Below are 13,115 nucleotides of genomic sequence, written 5' to 3' on the forward strand. Positions count from 1 at the left end.
AATAATAAAATAATAATAATAATAATAATAATACCACAATAGGCCGGGCATGGTGGCTCATGCCTGTAATCCTAGCACTTTAGGAGGCCAAGGTGGGTGGATCACCTGAGGTCAGGAATTCCAGACCAGCCTGGCCAACATGACAAAACCCCAACTCTACTAAAACGACAAAAATTAGCTGGCTATGGTGGTGAACACCTGTAAGCTACTCAGGAGGCTGGGGCAGGAGAATCACCTGAACCTGAGAGGTGGAGGTTGCAGTAAGCCGAGATCGTGCCACTGCACTCCAGCCTGGGCGACAGAGCAAGACCCTGTCTCAAAAAAAGGAAATATTAAAAAAAGGCAGGAAAGGGGTGCTGCTATCACCCCGTTTCACAGATAGGGAGGCTGAGAGACTTGTCCCAGGTGAAGGATGGGACTTGCACTCATGTCCCATGGACTTCAAGACCCGCTGAACTCCTTGCCCCATATTAGAGCATGAAGCACCCGCCCTGCGAACACTCACTCTGTGCCACAGTGTTGGGTGCTCCACTAAGTATCATTCCACTCAAGCCTCAGCCTGAGAATTGTCATTGCCAATTAGAGATGAAGACATGAGGCCCGGGGGGATGACTTAGTGCACGGCTGGTGCACAACCTGGACCTGAACCTCCATCTTTGCACTATCCAGCCTGAGTGAGCCTCCCACTTGGAGTTGCCTCCTCAGAATGCCTCCCCGGTCCTCTGCACCCTCAGTGACTTTCCCTGCCTTGGCCTGCTCTGCACTGGGTCCCTTTCAAGGTCCCAGACACCACTGGATCAGTGTCTCTCTCCGACCAAGTAGTGAGCTCCTCTCAGGCAGTGAGGCCCCTGTGCCCGTGGCCTACCCCTTACTGGGTGCCAGCAGGGATCTGCAGGGTCGGCGGGTGAATGGACAAATCAGTGAGTGGGTGGAGGAAGTTCACTGATCCACTCAACAAGTTTACTCAGCCGGGCGCAGTGGCTCATGCCTGTCATCTCAGCACTTTGGGAGGCTGAGACAGGTGGATTGCTTGAGGTCAGGAGTTTGAGACCAGCCTGACCAACATGGTGAAACCCTGTCTCTATGAAAAATACAAAAAAATTACCTGAGTGTGGTGGCACACACCTGTAGTCCCAGTTACTTGGGAGGCTGAGGCAGGATAATCGCTGGAACCCGAGAGGCGGAGGTTGCAGTGAGCCGAGATCGTGACACTGCACTCCAGCCTGGGCGACAGAGTGAGACTCCGTCTCAAAAGAACAAAACAAAACAAAAAATGTTTACTGAGTGGCCACTGTAAAGCAGATGCTGTGGTGCTGGGCACCAGGGACACAGCACTGACTAAAAACAGACCCAAACCTCCTGGCCTTGGGAGCTCTCATTCAAGGGAAGGAAAGAGAGGATCACAGAGGAAGGCCACTGGGCCCCACACCTCCAATCCCTCCTCCCCGTGGCCTCCCACATCCTACCATCACAACAGACCCACATTGGGACCTCCACCTCTGAGGGCTGACATGGAGCCTTAACCATCAGTCATACAACAGGACAAGCCTGGCTGGGGCCCGTAACTGGGCTCTAGAACCACAGGGCCAGGCACCACTCTGGGGATGGTCTGTCCACGGCATTTCAATAAAGGCAGCAGCATGCTTTTCAAACAGAGAAGCCCCTTGGCTTACTCTCTGGGCAGGGCGACAAAGTGTGGCCTCACGACTCTGGGAGGAATCCTAATAAAGAAATGCAGTAGTGAGCATGTAAGTGAATAAATCCCAGGATTACAGCTGTCTTGTCTCCCGCCCCATGGAACCGTAGAGAGCCAGCTCTTCACACCCTTCTCTGGTCTTGGTCACCAGTTCTCAGCCTGAACTCCTAGAAGGGAGGTCTCCAGCCCAAGGACCCACTTAGAACAAAGACAGCAGTAATGGGTGTTAATACTGCTGCCCAGCCCTTGACCTCACAAGTTAAGTTTTGGCCTCCCTCTGTCTGTGATGCTCACAGTTATCCTTCTGGCTCTTCAGCCCCCTTATCCTCATCCCTAGACCATGGGAGGGATGAGGAACGGGAGGCACTAGCAGCAATGGCTGCTCCTGGACTCTGACTCTGCACTTTCCTGTTTTGTTTTGTTGACATGGAGTTTCACTCTTGTTGCCCAGGCTGGAGTGCAATGGCGCGATCTCGGCTCACTGCAACCTCCACCTCCCGGGTTCAAGTCATTCTCGTGCCTCAGCCTCCCGAGTAACTGGGATTATAGATACCCGGCCACCACGCCCACCTACTTTTTTGTATTTTTAGTAGAAACAGGGTTTCACCATGTTGGCCAGGCTGGTCTTGAACTCCTGACCTCAGGTGATCCACCCATCTCGGCCTCCCAAACTGCTGGGATTACAAGCGTGAGCCACCGCGCCTGGCCTGGTTTTGTTTTTTTGACACAGGATCTTGGACCCAGGCTGGAGTGCAGTGCCATGATCATAGCTCAATGCAGCCTTAATCTTCCAGGCTCAAGCAATCCCACTGGCCTCAGCCTCCCCAGTAGCTGGGACTACAGGAGAGCACCACCATGCTTGGCTAACTTTTTAATTTTTTTAGTAGAGATGAAGTCTTGCTCAGTTGCCCAGGTTTGTCTCCAACTCCTGAGCTCAAATGATTCTCTTACCTTGGCCTCCCAAAGTGATGGGATTACAGGCATGAGCCATTGTGCCCAGCCTGCTTTCTTGTTTACAACTTATGATGATCAACTGTTCAGTCAACAAACACCAAGCGAGCCTGCCCCATGCCTAGCCCTATCCTGGGCACCGAGGACACAAGCAAACCGAACCCTTCTGGTGTGGCTGGAGGCAGATGCCCAATGGGCACAGGTGCAGCTGGGCTGAAGGGGCTGCAAAGCTTCTACCAGAGGTTGGGGAAGCAGGGAAGGCTTCTTGAAAGAGGCAGCCATTGAGGTGACTGAGCTTCATAGTAGGAGCAAGAGTGGTTCCTTTGGCCAGGTGCAGTGGCTCACGCATGTTATCCCAGCCCTGTGGGAGGCTGAGGCGGGTGGATCACCTGAGGTCAGGAGTTCGAGACCAGCCTGACCAACATGGTGAAACCCTGTATCTACTGAAAATACAAAAAAATTGCTGGGCGTGGTGGTGCACGCTTGTAGTCACAGCTACTTGGAAGGCTGAGGCAGGAGAATTGCTTGAACCCGGGAGGTGTAGGTTGCAGTGAGCCCAGATTGTGCCACCGCACTCCAACCTGGGTAGGAAAAAAAAAAAAAAAAAGAAAGAAAAAAGGGGTGGGTTGGGGAGCAGACAGGCAGAGGACTGAAAGCCTGAAGGCCTGAGCAAGTTGTGGGTTCTAGGGGTCCACCCCTCACCCACCAAACCTGTCTTCCCCTTCGTGGTTTCTCCAGCCCCGCCCTCACACCCTCCTCCTCCATCTGCACGGCTTCCTGCCTCCATGCCTCTCCAGACTGCACCAGCATGGCACTGACTACCCACCCCTCCTGCCTCCTGGCACTGTTGGTGGCAGGCCTAGCCCAAGGCATCAGAGGCTCCCTTAGGGCCCAGGTAAGTGCTCCCAAAACCTTACAGCTGCCAGTCCCACGCCTGGGGCCACCCCTTCAGAAACAGCTGGCCTGTCATTCTCATTTTTCAGAGAGAGTCACTGAGGTTGGAGAGGGGGCTGACGTGCCCAAGGGCCCATGGGAAGACAGAGAAGGCTAACTGGCTGACCCCTAGCCCAGTCCTTGCACGGCTAGGAGCTAAGGTGGGGCCCCAGCAATGATTCCTCTGCCCACTGCCCCTCTCTACCCTTGGTTCCTTGCCAGGACCTCGGTCCTCAGCCGCTGGAGCTGAAAGAGGCCTTCAAGCTGTTCCAGATCCAGTTCAACCGGAGTTACTTGAGCCCAGAAGGTATCACAGGGCACATACATCTCCACTCCAAGCCCCCACTTTTTTTTTGAGACGGAGTTTCACTCTTGTTGACCAGGCTGGAGTGCAATGGCCTCATCTTGGCTCACTGCAACCTCCTCCCGGGTTCAAGCGATTCTCCTGCTTCAGCCTCTAAGTAGTTGGGATTACAGGCATGTACCACCACACTTGACTTTTATATTTTTAGTAGAGACAGGGTTTTACCATGTTGGCCAGGCTGGTCTTGAACTCCTGACCTCGGGTGATCCACCTGCCTCAGCCTCCCAAAGGACTGGGATTACAGGTGTGAGCCACCGAGCCCAGCCATCCCACTTTGTAATAGATGAAAAACTTGAAGCTCAGGGTGGGGAACAGGCATGGCCAAGGTCACTCAGCAGGACAGGGCAGGGCTGGGCCTGTGCTCCCTGGTTTCCTGAAAGCATGAGTGGGTCCAGGATCATTCTTTGCTATGGATCTGGAGGGCAGTGGCAGCGGGTGAGGTCCTGCCCTAGTCCTACGTGATGCCCTGGCTCCGCAGTCACTTCCCTGTGATTCCAGGCAGTGGGCAGGGGGCCACCACCTAGTCATTCGTTCATTCAGCAAACACCCAAGGACACCCATTTTGTCCCCACGTTGGGGACTTCTTCTCTAGCCCATGATCTAACCCCTGCCCCTGCCCTCTCGCTGTACTGATCTTTCTAGGGGGCTGGTCTGCGTGTGCCTTTTAGCCCAGGCTGCCCGTGCCGTCGTCTCCTCTCCCCGTCATGTTCCAGCTCTCCTCCTGTGGTCAGAGGTGTAAAGGAGGTGGCCTGGCAGGAAGCTGGTCTCTGGCCACACATCCTTTCCTTGAGTCACCACCACCAGACCCCTTACCTGGCTTCCTACCCAGGGTGGCCAGAGATGGTCCTCTCGCTGCCTCTGGGGAAAACCCAACCCTAGGTGGGCTGGGGAACCACTTCCTGGGCCTGGGTATCTGCAGTGGGGCCTTGTAGGAGCTACACGAAAGGAGCCAGTGCTCAACTGGGTGGGTGTGGGTGGAAGGGTGCCCAGCCAGTGGCTACTTCCTGCCCCTGAGGGTTTGGGAGTCAGCCTAGGACAACTCCCTCTTGGTCCAGAGCATGCTCGCCGCCTGGACATCTTTGCCCACAACCTGGCCCAGGCTCAGCGGCTGCAGGAGGAGGACTTGGGCACAGCTGAGTTTGGGGTGACTCCATTCAGTGACCTCACAGGTACCATTAACCTTTCTGGCCTGTAGGTGGTGGTTGGGGAAACGGTCTCCCCAGGGACACTGGCAGCTGGACCCAGTGGACCTTCAATTTTCACTTCCCAGGGAAGGAAATTCATTTCCCTGAGGACCAGGGGCTTGGGTGCTGGTATCAAATCACCCAGTGCAGGGGCAGAATCTCTGTAGCCCTGTGTCCTAGCCCAGCCTAGGGGCCAGCACAGCAGCTACACGGAAGCACCCAGCAGGGAGTCCAGCCTCTCTAGGCTCAGCATCCCTGCCTTTTTGAGACAGGGTCTTGCTCTGTTGTCCAGGCTGCAGCACAATGGTGCAATCACAGCTCACTCAGCCTCTACCTCCTAGACTCAAGCAATTCCCCCAACCTCTCAGCCTTCTAAGTAGCTGGGACTATAAGCCCGCACAACCACACCCAGCTAATTTTTCTACTTTTTGTGGAGATGGGGTCTTGGACTCCTGACCTCAAGTGATCCATCTGCCTTGGCCTCCCAAAGTGCTGGGATTATAGGCGTGAGCCACCACACCCGACCTATCTTTGCCTTTTTGCCCCTCAGGGCATTATGGGACCAACAGCTGGAGTGGGAGAGGCAGAACAGGGAGAAGGGGTCAAAACAGAGACCTCAGTGGCCCTGTCTGTTCCCCAGAGGAGGAGTTTGGCCAGCTCTACGGGTATCGGAGGGCAGCTGGAAGGGTTCCCGGCATGGGCAGAGAGATAGGGTCCGAAGAACCAGAGGAGTCAGTGCCTTTCACCTGTGACTGGCGGAAGGTGGCCGGTGCCATCTCACCCATCAAGGACCAGGTATCTGCCCCTACCCAGCTCGCTCTAATTCAGCTAAGTGGTGGGAAGGAGAGGGGCCTGGCCCGAACACCTAGCCCCGCCTCACCCTCTCACCCTCCAGAAAAACTGCAACTGCTGCTGGGCCATGGCAGCGGCAGGCAACATAGAGGCCCTGTGGCGCGTCAATTTCTGGGATTTCGTGGATGTCTCCGTGCAGGGTAGGGCTGACAGAGGGTGCAGGTGTGACAGGGGAGGGAGGCCTAGGGGCCTGGTCACCCACACTGTCCCTTCTTGCACCAGAACTGCTGGACTGTGGTCGCTGTGGGGATGGCTGCCGTGGTGGCTTCGTCTGGGACGCGTTCATAACTGTTCTCAACAACAGTGAGTGCACTGCCCCGCCACCCTGTGCATCTGCAGGGGGACAGGGTGGGCAGGAGCGGAGCCTCCTCCCTTGTCTTGCTTATCTGCAGGCGGCCTGGCCAGTGAAAAGGACTACCCGTTCCAGGGCAAAGTCAGAGCCCAAGGGTGCCACGCCAAGAAGTACCACAAGGTGGCCTGGATCCAGGACTTCATCATGCTGCAGAACAGCGAGCACAGTGCGGGCAGGGCAGGGACATGGGCGGACGGCAGGGACAGACACCGGGGCAGAGGCAGACACACTGGGTGACTGGGCTAGAAGACAAGAGGGGGTGGGAGGAGCGAAGGAGCGAGAGAGAAACCGACACGCCCACATGCCAAGGGTCTGATGATGCTCCCGTCCCCAGGAATTGCCCAGTACCTGGCCACTTACGGCCCCATCACCGTGACCATCAACATGAAGCCCCTGCAGGTGGGATGGGAGAGCTGGCGGGGGAGGGGAATACAGGGGACTTGGCCCTACACTCAGCCCCTCCGCCCCCACCCCCTGCAGCTATACCGGAAAGGTGTGATCAAGGCCACACCCACCACCTGTGACCCCCAGCTTGTGGACCACTCTGTCCTGCTGGTGGGTTTTGGCAGCCTCAAGTCAGAGGGGATATGGGCAGAGACAGTCTCATCACAGTCTCAGCCTCAGCCTCCACACCCCACCCCATACTGGATCCTGAAGAACTCCTGGGGCGCCCAGTGGGGAGAGAAGGTGAGTGTGATCTACTGGGGGAGGGGCAAGGCAGAACAGGCCTCTTCCCACCTTCCCACCCCTGTGTCCCCTAACCTCCTAGGGCTACTTCCGGCTGCACCGAGGGAGCAATACCTGTGGCATCACCAGGTTCCCGCTCACTGCCCGTGTGCAGAAACCGGATGTGAAGCCCCGAGTCTCCTGCCCTCCCTGAACCCACCTGGCCCCCTCAGCTCTGTCCTGTTAGGCCAGCTGCCTCCTCGCCAGCCCTACCCCCAGGTTTTTGCTCATCTTCCCAATCTCAATACAGCCTGAATAAACCAAGACAAGACCTCTGGCTTGTGAGTGGACTCTTCTGGTGGATGGGCGGAGCACAGTCACCATTCCCTGAGATATGTCCCAGTTCCCAAGAGGCCACTGTAAATGTCCATCCTTGTACACGGACACCAGGTGCTCAGAGACAGACACAGGCACATCTGCACGCCCCCCACCTGCTCCCCGGAGCGAGGACCAGTCTCCAAACTCAGGGCAACTTTATTGTCAGTGTGGGCGGGACATTGGGAGGGGCCTCAGTCATGATAGAGGCGCAGGAGGCAGCCGCGGAGGGTGCCCATGTAGCGGTCCCAGAGGGCCTGGTGTCTGTAAGAACATGAACAGTGACAGCTGAGTTTTCACAACACTCACCATGGTGGAGGCCCTGCCCTGAGTGCTTTCTACACCTTCATTCATTTTGCCCTTAGAAAATTCTTACAGTTCTTCTCATGATGAACCCCAGTTTGTATACGAGGAAACTGAGGCATGGAGAGGTTAAGAAACCTGCCCCAAATCACACAGCTTCTAAGAGGGGGAGCCAGAGCTTTGGTCCTACCCCCAGGGTAGTAGAATGAGGAACCTTGAGTCTGCGGGAGGTGAGGTCCTGGCAGGTGGCAGGCTGGGGCAAGGCCAAGCTAGACAGGAGGACAGGACTGCTCACCGGAAGCCATCGAGGGAGTGGACAGACGCTGAATACTGATTCAGGAAGAACCGCACGTCGCTGAGTGGCCAGTGGTCGGAGCGGCAGGGTTCCACAAACTGTGGGCCCAAGAGAATACTTAGCACTCGTCTAGGCCGGGAACAGGCCAGGTTGGGTGTCAGAAGGCACGACAGCTCACCTTCTCCACGAGGTCCACAAACAGGTCTCTGACATCTTTATTGTGAGTCAGCTTGGCGGCCACGTTCACCAGCCCCCGGGACAGGTTCTGTGGGGCAGGGATCCTTGGAGTTCTGCTTTCTGCCCCAGAAGTTGGGAGCTGAGCACAGAAGCTGGGGGAGGAGTAGGTCCCTCCCCAGATCCATCCACCTCCCTCCATCAACCAAGTCCCCATTGTCTATGAGCTGCTCCCGTCAGCAGCCACCGTCAGCAGCCACCAGAGGGAGCAGCAGCGCCACCTGCCGGCCAGTCTCTGGGAGGGGCAGAGTTGCCCAGTAGAGGTGGCGAACTGGAGGCTGACGATGCCAAAGGCCAGAGGCTGGATGGGACCACAGACCTTGAAGTTGGCTTCCATCTCAGAGAAGACGCCCAGCTTTCCCCGGAGAGCAGTGCACACCAGGCTGCAGAGACAGGGTCACACCTATAGCCACCTGGGCCCCTACTGCAGGCCCTGCCCCATGGCCCCCTACAAGGTCACCTCTTGTGCAGGTCCAGAAGGTCCTTGTCAGCCACTAGCACCTTGAGTTCCTTCAAGTCCTGGAGAAATTCCTTGTCTAAGTCCATGTCCATGTCATCCATCTGCGAGTCTATGAGGCCATGAAGGGGGTTGCGGTGGGTGATAAAATCCCCTTCTGGGATAGCCTAAGCCTTTCCTCACCCAATACTTCATTTCCCCCCTAGGGACAGAAGAGGAAATGGAGTGTCAGAGAGATGCAGTGACATGCCCCGGGCCACAGAGAGGCAATAGGCCCTCTGTCTGCAGACAAGCTGTGTGTGGGAAAACATTCTATGGGCAAGGCAGCCTGGGTGTGGGCCGCGAACAGGAGCGAATGCTGGGAACTGGGGGCCTGTGGGAGAAACTACTGGTGGGGAATCAGGTCCTGAGGATGGGGAGACATCCAGGCACCTAGGTCAATGGGGGCCTCACCGACGGCTCCAAGGGTCCAGTTTTGGATCATGAGCTCAGCGCAGAAGGCAAAGTCACCGAAGCTCAGATACTGCAGTTTTTTCTTCCCTGTCTCAAAGCGGTTGTTAGCAAAGAAGACGATGGCTGCATAGTCCCTACACAGAAGAGAGGAGGGTCCTCAGGGCTTGAAATTCCTTCTTAGGCCGGGCGCGGTGGCTCAAGCCTGTAATCCCAGCACTTTGGGAGGCCGAGACGGGCGGATCACGAGGTCAGGAGATCGAGACCATCCTGGCTAACACGGTGAAACCCCGTCTCTACTAAAAAATACAAAAAACTAGCCGGGCGAGGTGGCGGGCATCTGTGTTCCCAGCTACTCGGGAGGCTGAGGCAGGAGAATGGCGTAAACCCAGAAGGCAGAGCTTGCAGTGAGCTGAGATCTGGCCACGGCACTCCAGCCCGGGCGACAGAGCCAGACTCCTTCTCAAAAAAAAAAAAAAAAAAAAAATCCTTCTTAGGAAGCAGCTGCAACCTCAGCTGGGTGTCCGAGTTCTGGCCTCTCTCCGCCTCAAGTTGCTGTGTGACATGTCTCAAGTCACTTCTCTACGCCCTTTCCCCATCTGTGCGAAGAGAAGGTTCCAGCCCAAGTTTCCTAGTGCATACAGTGGGAGACCATAAGGGTAACAGTTACTATTTACTGAGCACTTCCTAAGTGCCAGGGCTGTGCCATGGCTTTACATATGGCATCTCTCAACAGCCCAACTGGAAATCGCTGGACTGTGCTTTGCATCCAGGTCAGTCTGGTCCAAAGTACAGACCAAGTTGGGTGCGGTGGCTCAAGCCTGTAATCCCAGCTACTCGGGAGGCTGAGGCAGGAGAATTGCTTGAACCGGGAGGCAGAGGTTGCAGTGAGCCGAGATTGCACCATTGCATTCCAACCTGGGCAACAAGAGTGAAACTCCGTCTCAAAAAAAAAAAAAAAAAAGTACAGACCAAAAGTGGGATAATCACTCCCCCAGCATACTAAGGAGGTCAGAAGGGTTGGGGTAGGGAAGGTGGACAAGCCTCAGGGCCCAGGGAAGTAGTGTGCAGGATGGGGAGGTGGCTAGCTCCTCACCTGGCCAACCGGTCAGAGAGGAGAAAGTGTTGCTGAATATTGTCCACCAGGGAGCCCCGCATTTCCTCTACCACCTTGAAGACTCGCTTAAAGTTGTCAAACTGCAGGGCAGTTAGGGTAGATAGAAGAGAGGACTGGTCAGAGTGTCCACCATGTCGCTCACCCAATAAACCACTTACTGAACATCCCTCCCTTCCCCATCCACCTATCCAGTCGGCAAGTGCTGATTTAGCATCTGTTATTCCTTCAACCAACTATTGGTTATTAGTACTTGTTATCAACTCAAATGCTTAGCAGCTCCTGCCGTATCTTGCCTTGGATAAATGTTTACTCAATCTTATCTCTAAATCCAACCCCATTTTAGCACCATGCTCTCCAGATCCTCACAAGTTTGAGTTGGAACAGACTTTCCTGGCTAAGCCCCAGGAACTAAAAAATAAAAAACAAATGCTAAGCTATAAACAGAAAGCTCACAGGAGATACAAAAGAAAGGCATCAAAGGCCCAGAAGGGTTACTTCTTCCTGGCGTACCAAAAAGGCTTGTGGAGAAGGTGGCATCTCATCTCCTGTCTTGGATTTCAAGATGTAGATATTGCCAAGAACAGTACCCTCCAGGCAGAGCAACATGAGTAAAGGAAAGCCTGGGGGCTGGAGAAATGTAAGCCTAGAGAGGTCTGCAGGGACAAGATCACAGGACAGTCTATAGGTCAAAGCCAAGAAGTGCAGCTGCTACCCAGGACGCAGTGGGAGCCCAAAGTCAGATCTGGGCTTCTGAAAGGTCACTCTGGCCATACAGTACAGGATAGCTTGGAAGGAGCAACAGGGAGCCAGGCACAGTGGCTCACGCCTGTAATCCCAGCATTTTACGAGGCCAAGGCAGATGATCACTTGAGGCCAGGAGTTCAAGACAAGCCTGGCCAACATGGTGAAACCCCGTCTTTACTAACAATACAAAAATTAGCCGGGTGTGGTGGCAGATGCCTGTAATCTCAGCTACTGCAGAGGCTGAGGCACAAGAATCGCCTGAACTCAGTAGGCGGAGGTTGCAGTGAGCCGAGATCACACCACTGCACTCCAGCCTGGGGCACAGAGCAAGACTCTGTCTCAAAAAGGAAAAAAAAAAAAAGGGGGGGGAAAGGGGAAGGGAGGAGAAGACTAGGTATGAAGCTGCTGCCACAGTCAGGCTGGAGCTGGGGCAGTGGTCAAAGGGAGCGAGTGAAGTGCAAATGGGATGCTGTGTCTGTGTGGGTGCAGTGCCCACCTGTCTCCGGCAGCTCTTGAGGGTGATGCCTGTTTTGGTGCTGATGTCATCCAGGTCTTTCTTGGTGCCTTTGGACAGCTTCTTGCCCAGCACCTCCCGAACAAAGGCCTCATCAAAGGCATAGTACCTTGTGGAGTCAGACAACACCATTGACCCCCCATAAAAGAGAGAAAAGGGGGGCTGGCGGGGCCTGGCAGGGCCTGGGTCTGACCCCTTCTGCTCTCAACTTTCTGATGGCTGGGTAAGTCCCATCCCTCCCTGGGCCTGTTTCAGCTGGGAAAATGGGTATACAGTCAGACTGGTTGATGTCTCCACCATCCCACAGGGTGAGCACCTCTCGATGAGTAGTGCCTGCCGGGAGGGCGGAATCTGGAAGATGAGCTGGTGCAGTAGCTTGGGTGGTGCGTGCAGCAGCCGCTCGAGCATGTGGAAGGTGCGGTAATGGTCCATGGTGTCGCTCTGCAGCACCGCTGCCGTGGCGCCCGTCTGCTCCAGGATTCCCGAGCGCACCCGCAGGGCCACCGCGTCGGTCACTGGAAATTGGGCGCTAGCATCAGGTCCCGCCCCGCCGACGCCAGAAGCCCTTAAGGGATTCCATCCCCGATCCCTATAACACCCCTTATTCCCAGGCGCTCGCCCACTTCCCTAAAGGATGACCAAGTCCTAGCCCCGCCCCCTCTCCCATTCAAAACAACCGCTCCGCTGACGGGCTTCCCCACACGCCCCTGACGGACCCGAGTAACCATCGAGCCAGAGGCGATACACGTCCTCGTCGATAAGGGTAGTGTTCCCCACGAAGATGTCCAGCTCGCTGGTCATGGCGACGCCCGGGGCCGCAGCGGCCCGAGCAGGAGGGAGCACCGCTCGGGCCTGGCGCGCCGCCTCCAGGCCACTTCCGGGAGTGCCGAGATTCCGCTCCGGGCATCCGGACCCAGCATAGGACCACTTCCGGGACACAGCCAGTGGGGGCGGGGACGGGGCGGGAGAGGCGAGGGAAGAGAGGGGGAGGACTACGCGGAGGAGCAACGCTTCCTCCCGCCGGGAGGGGGAGTCCCGGGCTCCTGCGTCCTGTCTCCCCGCGGCGGTCTGCAGGAGCTCGAAGGGAGTTCCTCCTTTCGTCTGCACGGTCCCCGCAACCTCTCCCCTCACTTCCTCCTGGCTTTTCTCCCACCTTCTCTGCCCTCTTCGGGACCTCCTAAGTTTGACCTGTATCCTAAACTTAGGGGGTTTCACAGGGCTCTGTACTAAATCTCTTCTCCGCAAAAATGGGGTATGCCCCGACTTCCTCGGGCTCTTGCTGGAGACCCTTTTGTCCATCCTGCGCATGAGCACCTCTCCTGGGCCTGGGGCGCCTGCTCCCACCTTGGTTTTAACCACACCCCCATCCCCACGAGCTACTGACGTCTCTAATTCTGCCCTTCTGAGCTCTGCCTGGAAGTTCACATCCGGAGGGGCCGCCTATTGGCCAAGTCTGTCCACAGTCTTCCTGTAAGCCCCTCAAAAGCTCAACATATTCTAGACAGACCTCTCGCTCTCCCCATTTGTTTCTTTCCTGCGTCGCTATCTCAGTGATAACCCTAACATCCACCAGTTCTCTCTTTTTTTTTTTTTTTTTTTTGAGACGGAGTCTCGCTCTGTCGCCCAGG

The 13,115-nt window shown here is 56.0% G+C and overlaps 2 protein-coding genes across 4 annotated transcripts; one reads left to right on the top strand and one right to left on the bottom strand.

Moving 5' to 3' along the window:
- The first annotated feature begins 3,419 nt into the window (after positions 1-3,419).
- On the top strand, positions 3,420-7,335 carry CTSW (cathepsin W). Of its 2 annotated transcripts, XM_011965212.1 has the most exons (10): positions 3,420-3,542; positions 3,803-3,887; positions 5,000-5,113; positions 5,769-5,923; positions 6,024-6,120; positions 6,203-6,283; positions 6,373-6,498; positions 6,667-6,731; positions 6,813-7,019; positions 7,102-7,335. In XM_011965212.1, exons 1-10 carry the CDS (start codon positions 3,456-3,458, stop codon positions 7,210-7,212), a joined length of 1,128 nt encoding a protein of 375 aa, XP_011820602.1. In that variant the 5' UTR covers positions 3,420-3,455; the 3' UTR covers positions 7,213-7,335. The 2 variants fall into 2 exon arrangements, with proteins under 2 accessions (XP_011820602.1, XP_011820601.1); XM_011965211.1 differs by having other exon boundaries at positions 6,813-7,334.
- Positions 7,336-7,514: 179 nt separating this feature from the next.
- FIBP (fibroblast growth factor (acidic) intracellular binding protein) lies at positions 7,515-12,407 on the bottom strand. Of its 2 annotated transcripts, none has more exons than XM_011965215.1 (10): positions 12,204-12,407; positions 11,804-12,002; positions 11,470-11,596; positions 10,209-10,309; positions 9,116-9,249; positions 8,666-8,774; positions 8,525-8,588; positions 8,150-8,236; positions 7,972-8,069; positions 7,515-7,637 (listed from the first exon to the last, which is right to left on the bottom strand). In XM_011965215.1, the coding sequence occupies exons 1-10, from the start codon at positions 12,286-12,288 to the stop codon at positions 7,568-7,570; spliced, it is 1,074 nt and encodes a 357-aa protein (XP_011820605.1). In that variant the 5' UTR covers positions 12,289-12,407; the 3' UTR covers positions 7,515-7,567. The 2 variants fall into 2 exon arrangements, with proteins under 2 accessions (XP_011820605.1, XP_011820604.1); XM_011965214.1 differs by having other exon boundaries at positions 9,095-9,249.
- Positions 12,408-13,115: the final 708 nt, after the last annotated feature.

Source organism: Mandrillus leucophaeus, unplaced genomic scaffold, assembly GCF_000951045.1.
Source record: "Mandrillus leucophaeus isolate KB7577 unplaced genomic scaffold, Mleu.le_1.0 Scaffold718, whole genome shotgun sequence".
Classification (NCBI taxonomy): Eukaryota; Metazoa; Chordata; class Mammalia; order Primates; family Cercopithecidae; genus Mandrillus; species Mandrillus leucophaeus.

Bases quoted from the DNA above. Each gene is read 5' to 3' on its own strand.
- CTSW (XM_011965211.1), top strand. From the start codon at position 3,456: ATGGCACTGACTACCCACCCCTCCTGCCTCCTGGCACTGTTGGTGGCA. The intron at 6,499-6,666 runs GTGCGGGCAGGG...TCCCGTCCCCAG, and splicing joins GCTGCAGAACAGCGAGCACA to GAATTGCCCAGTACCTGGCC. The intron at 6,732-6,812 runs GTGGGATGGGAG...CACCCCCTGCAG, and splicing joins TCAACATGAAGCCCCTGCAG to CTATACCGGAAAGGTGTGAT.
- FIBP (XM_011965214.1), bottom strand. From the start codon at position 12,288: ATGACCAGCGAGCTGGACATCTTCGTGGGGAACACTACCCTTATCGAC. The intron at 12,003-12,203 runs GTCCGTCAGGGG...CCCAATTTCCAG, and splicing joins CTGGCTCGATGGTTACTCGG to TGACCGACGCGGTGGCCCTG. The intron at 10,310-11,469 runs GTGGGCACTGCA...ACTGCCCTGCAG, and splicing joins TCAAGAGCTGCCGGAGACAG to TTTGACAACTTTAAGCGAGT.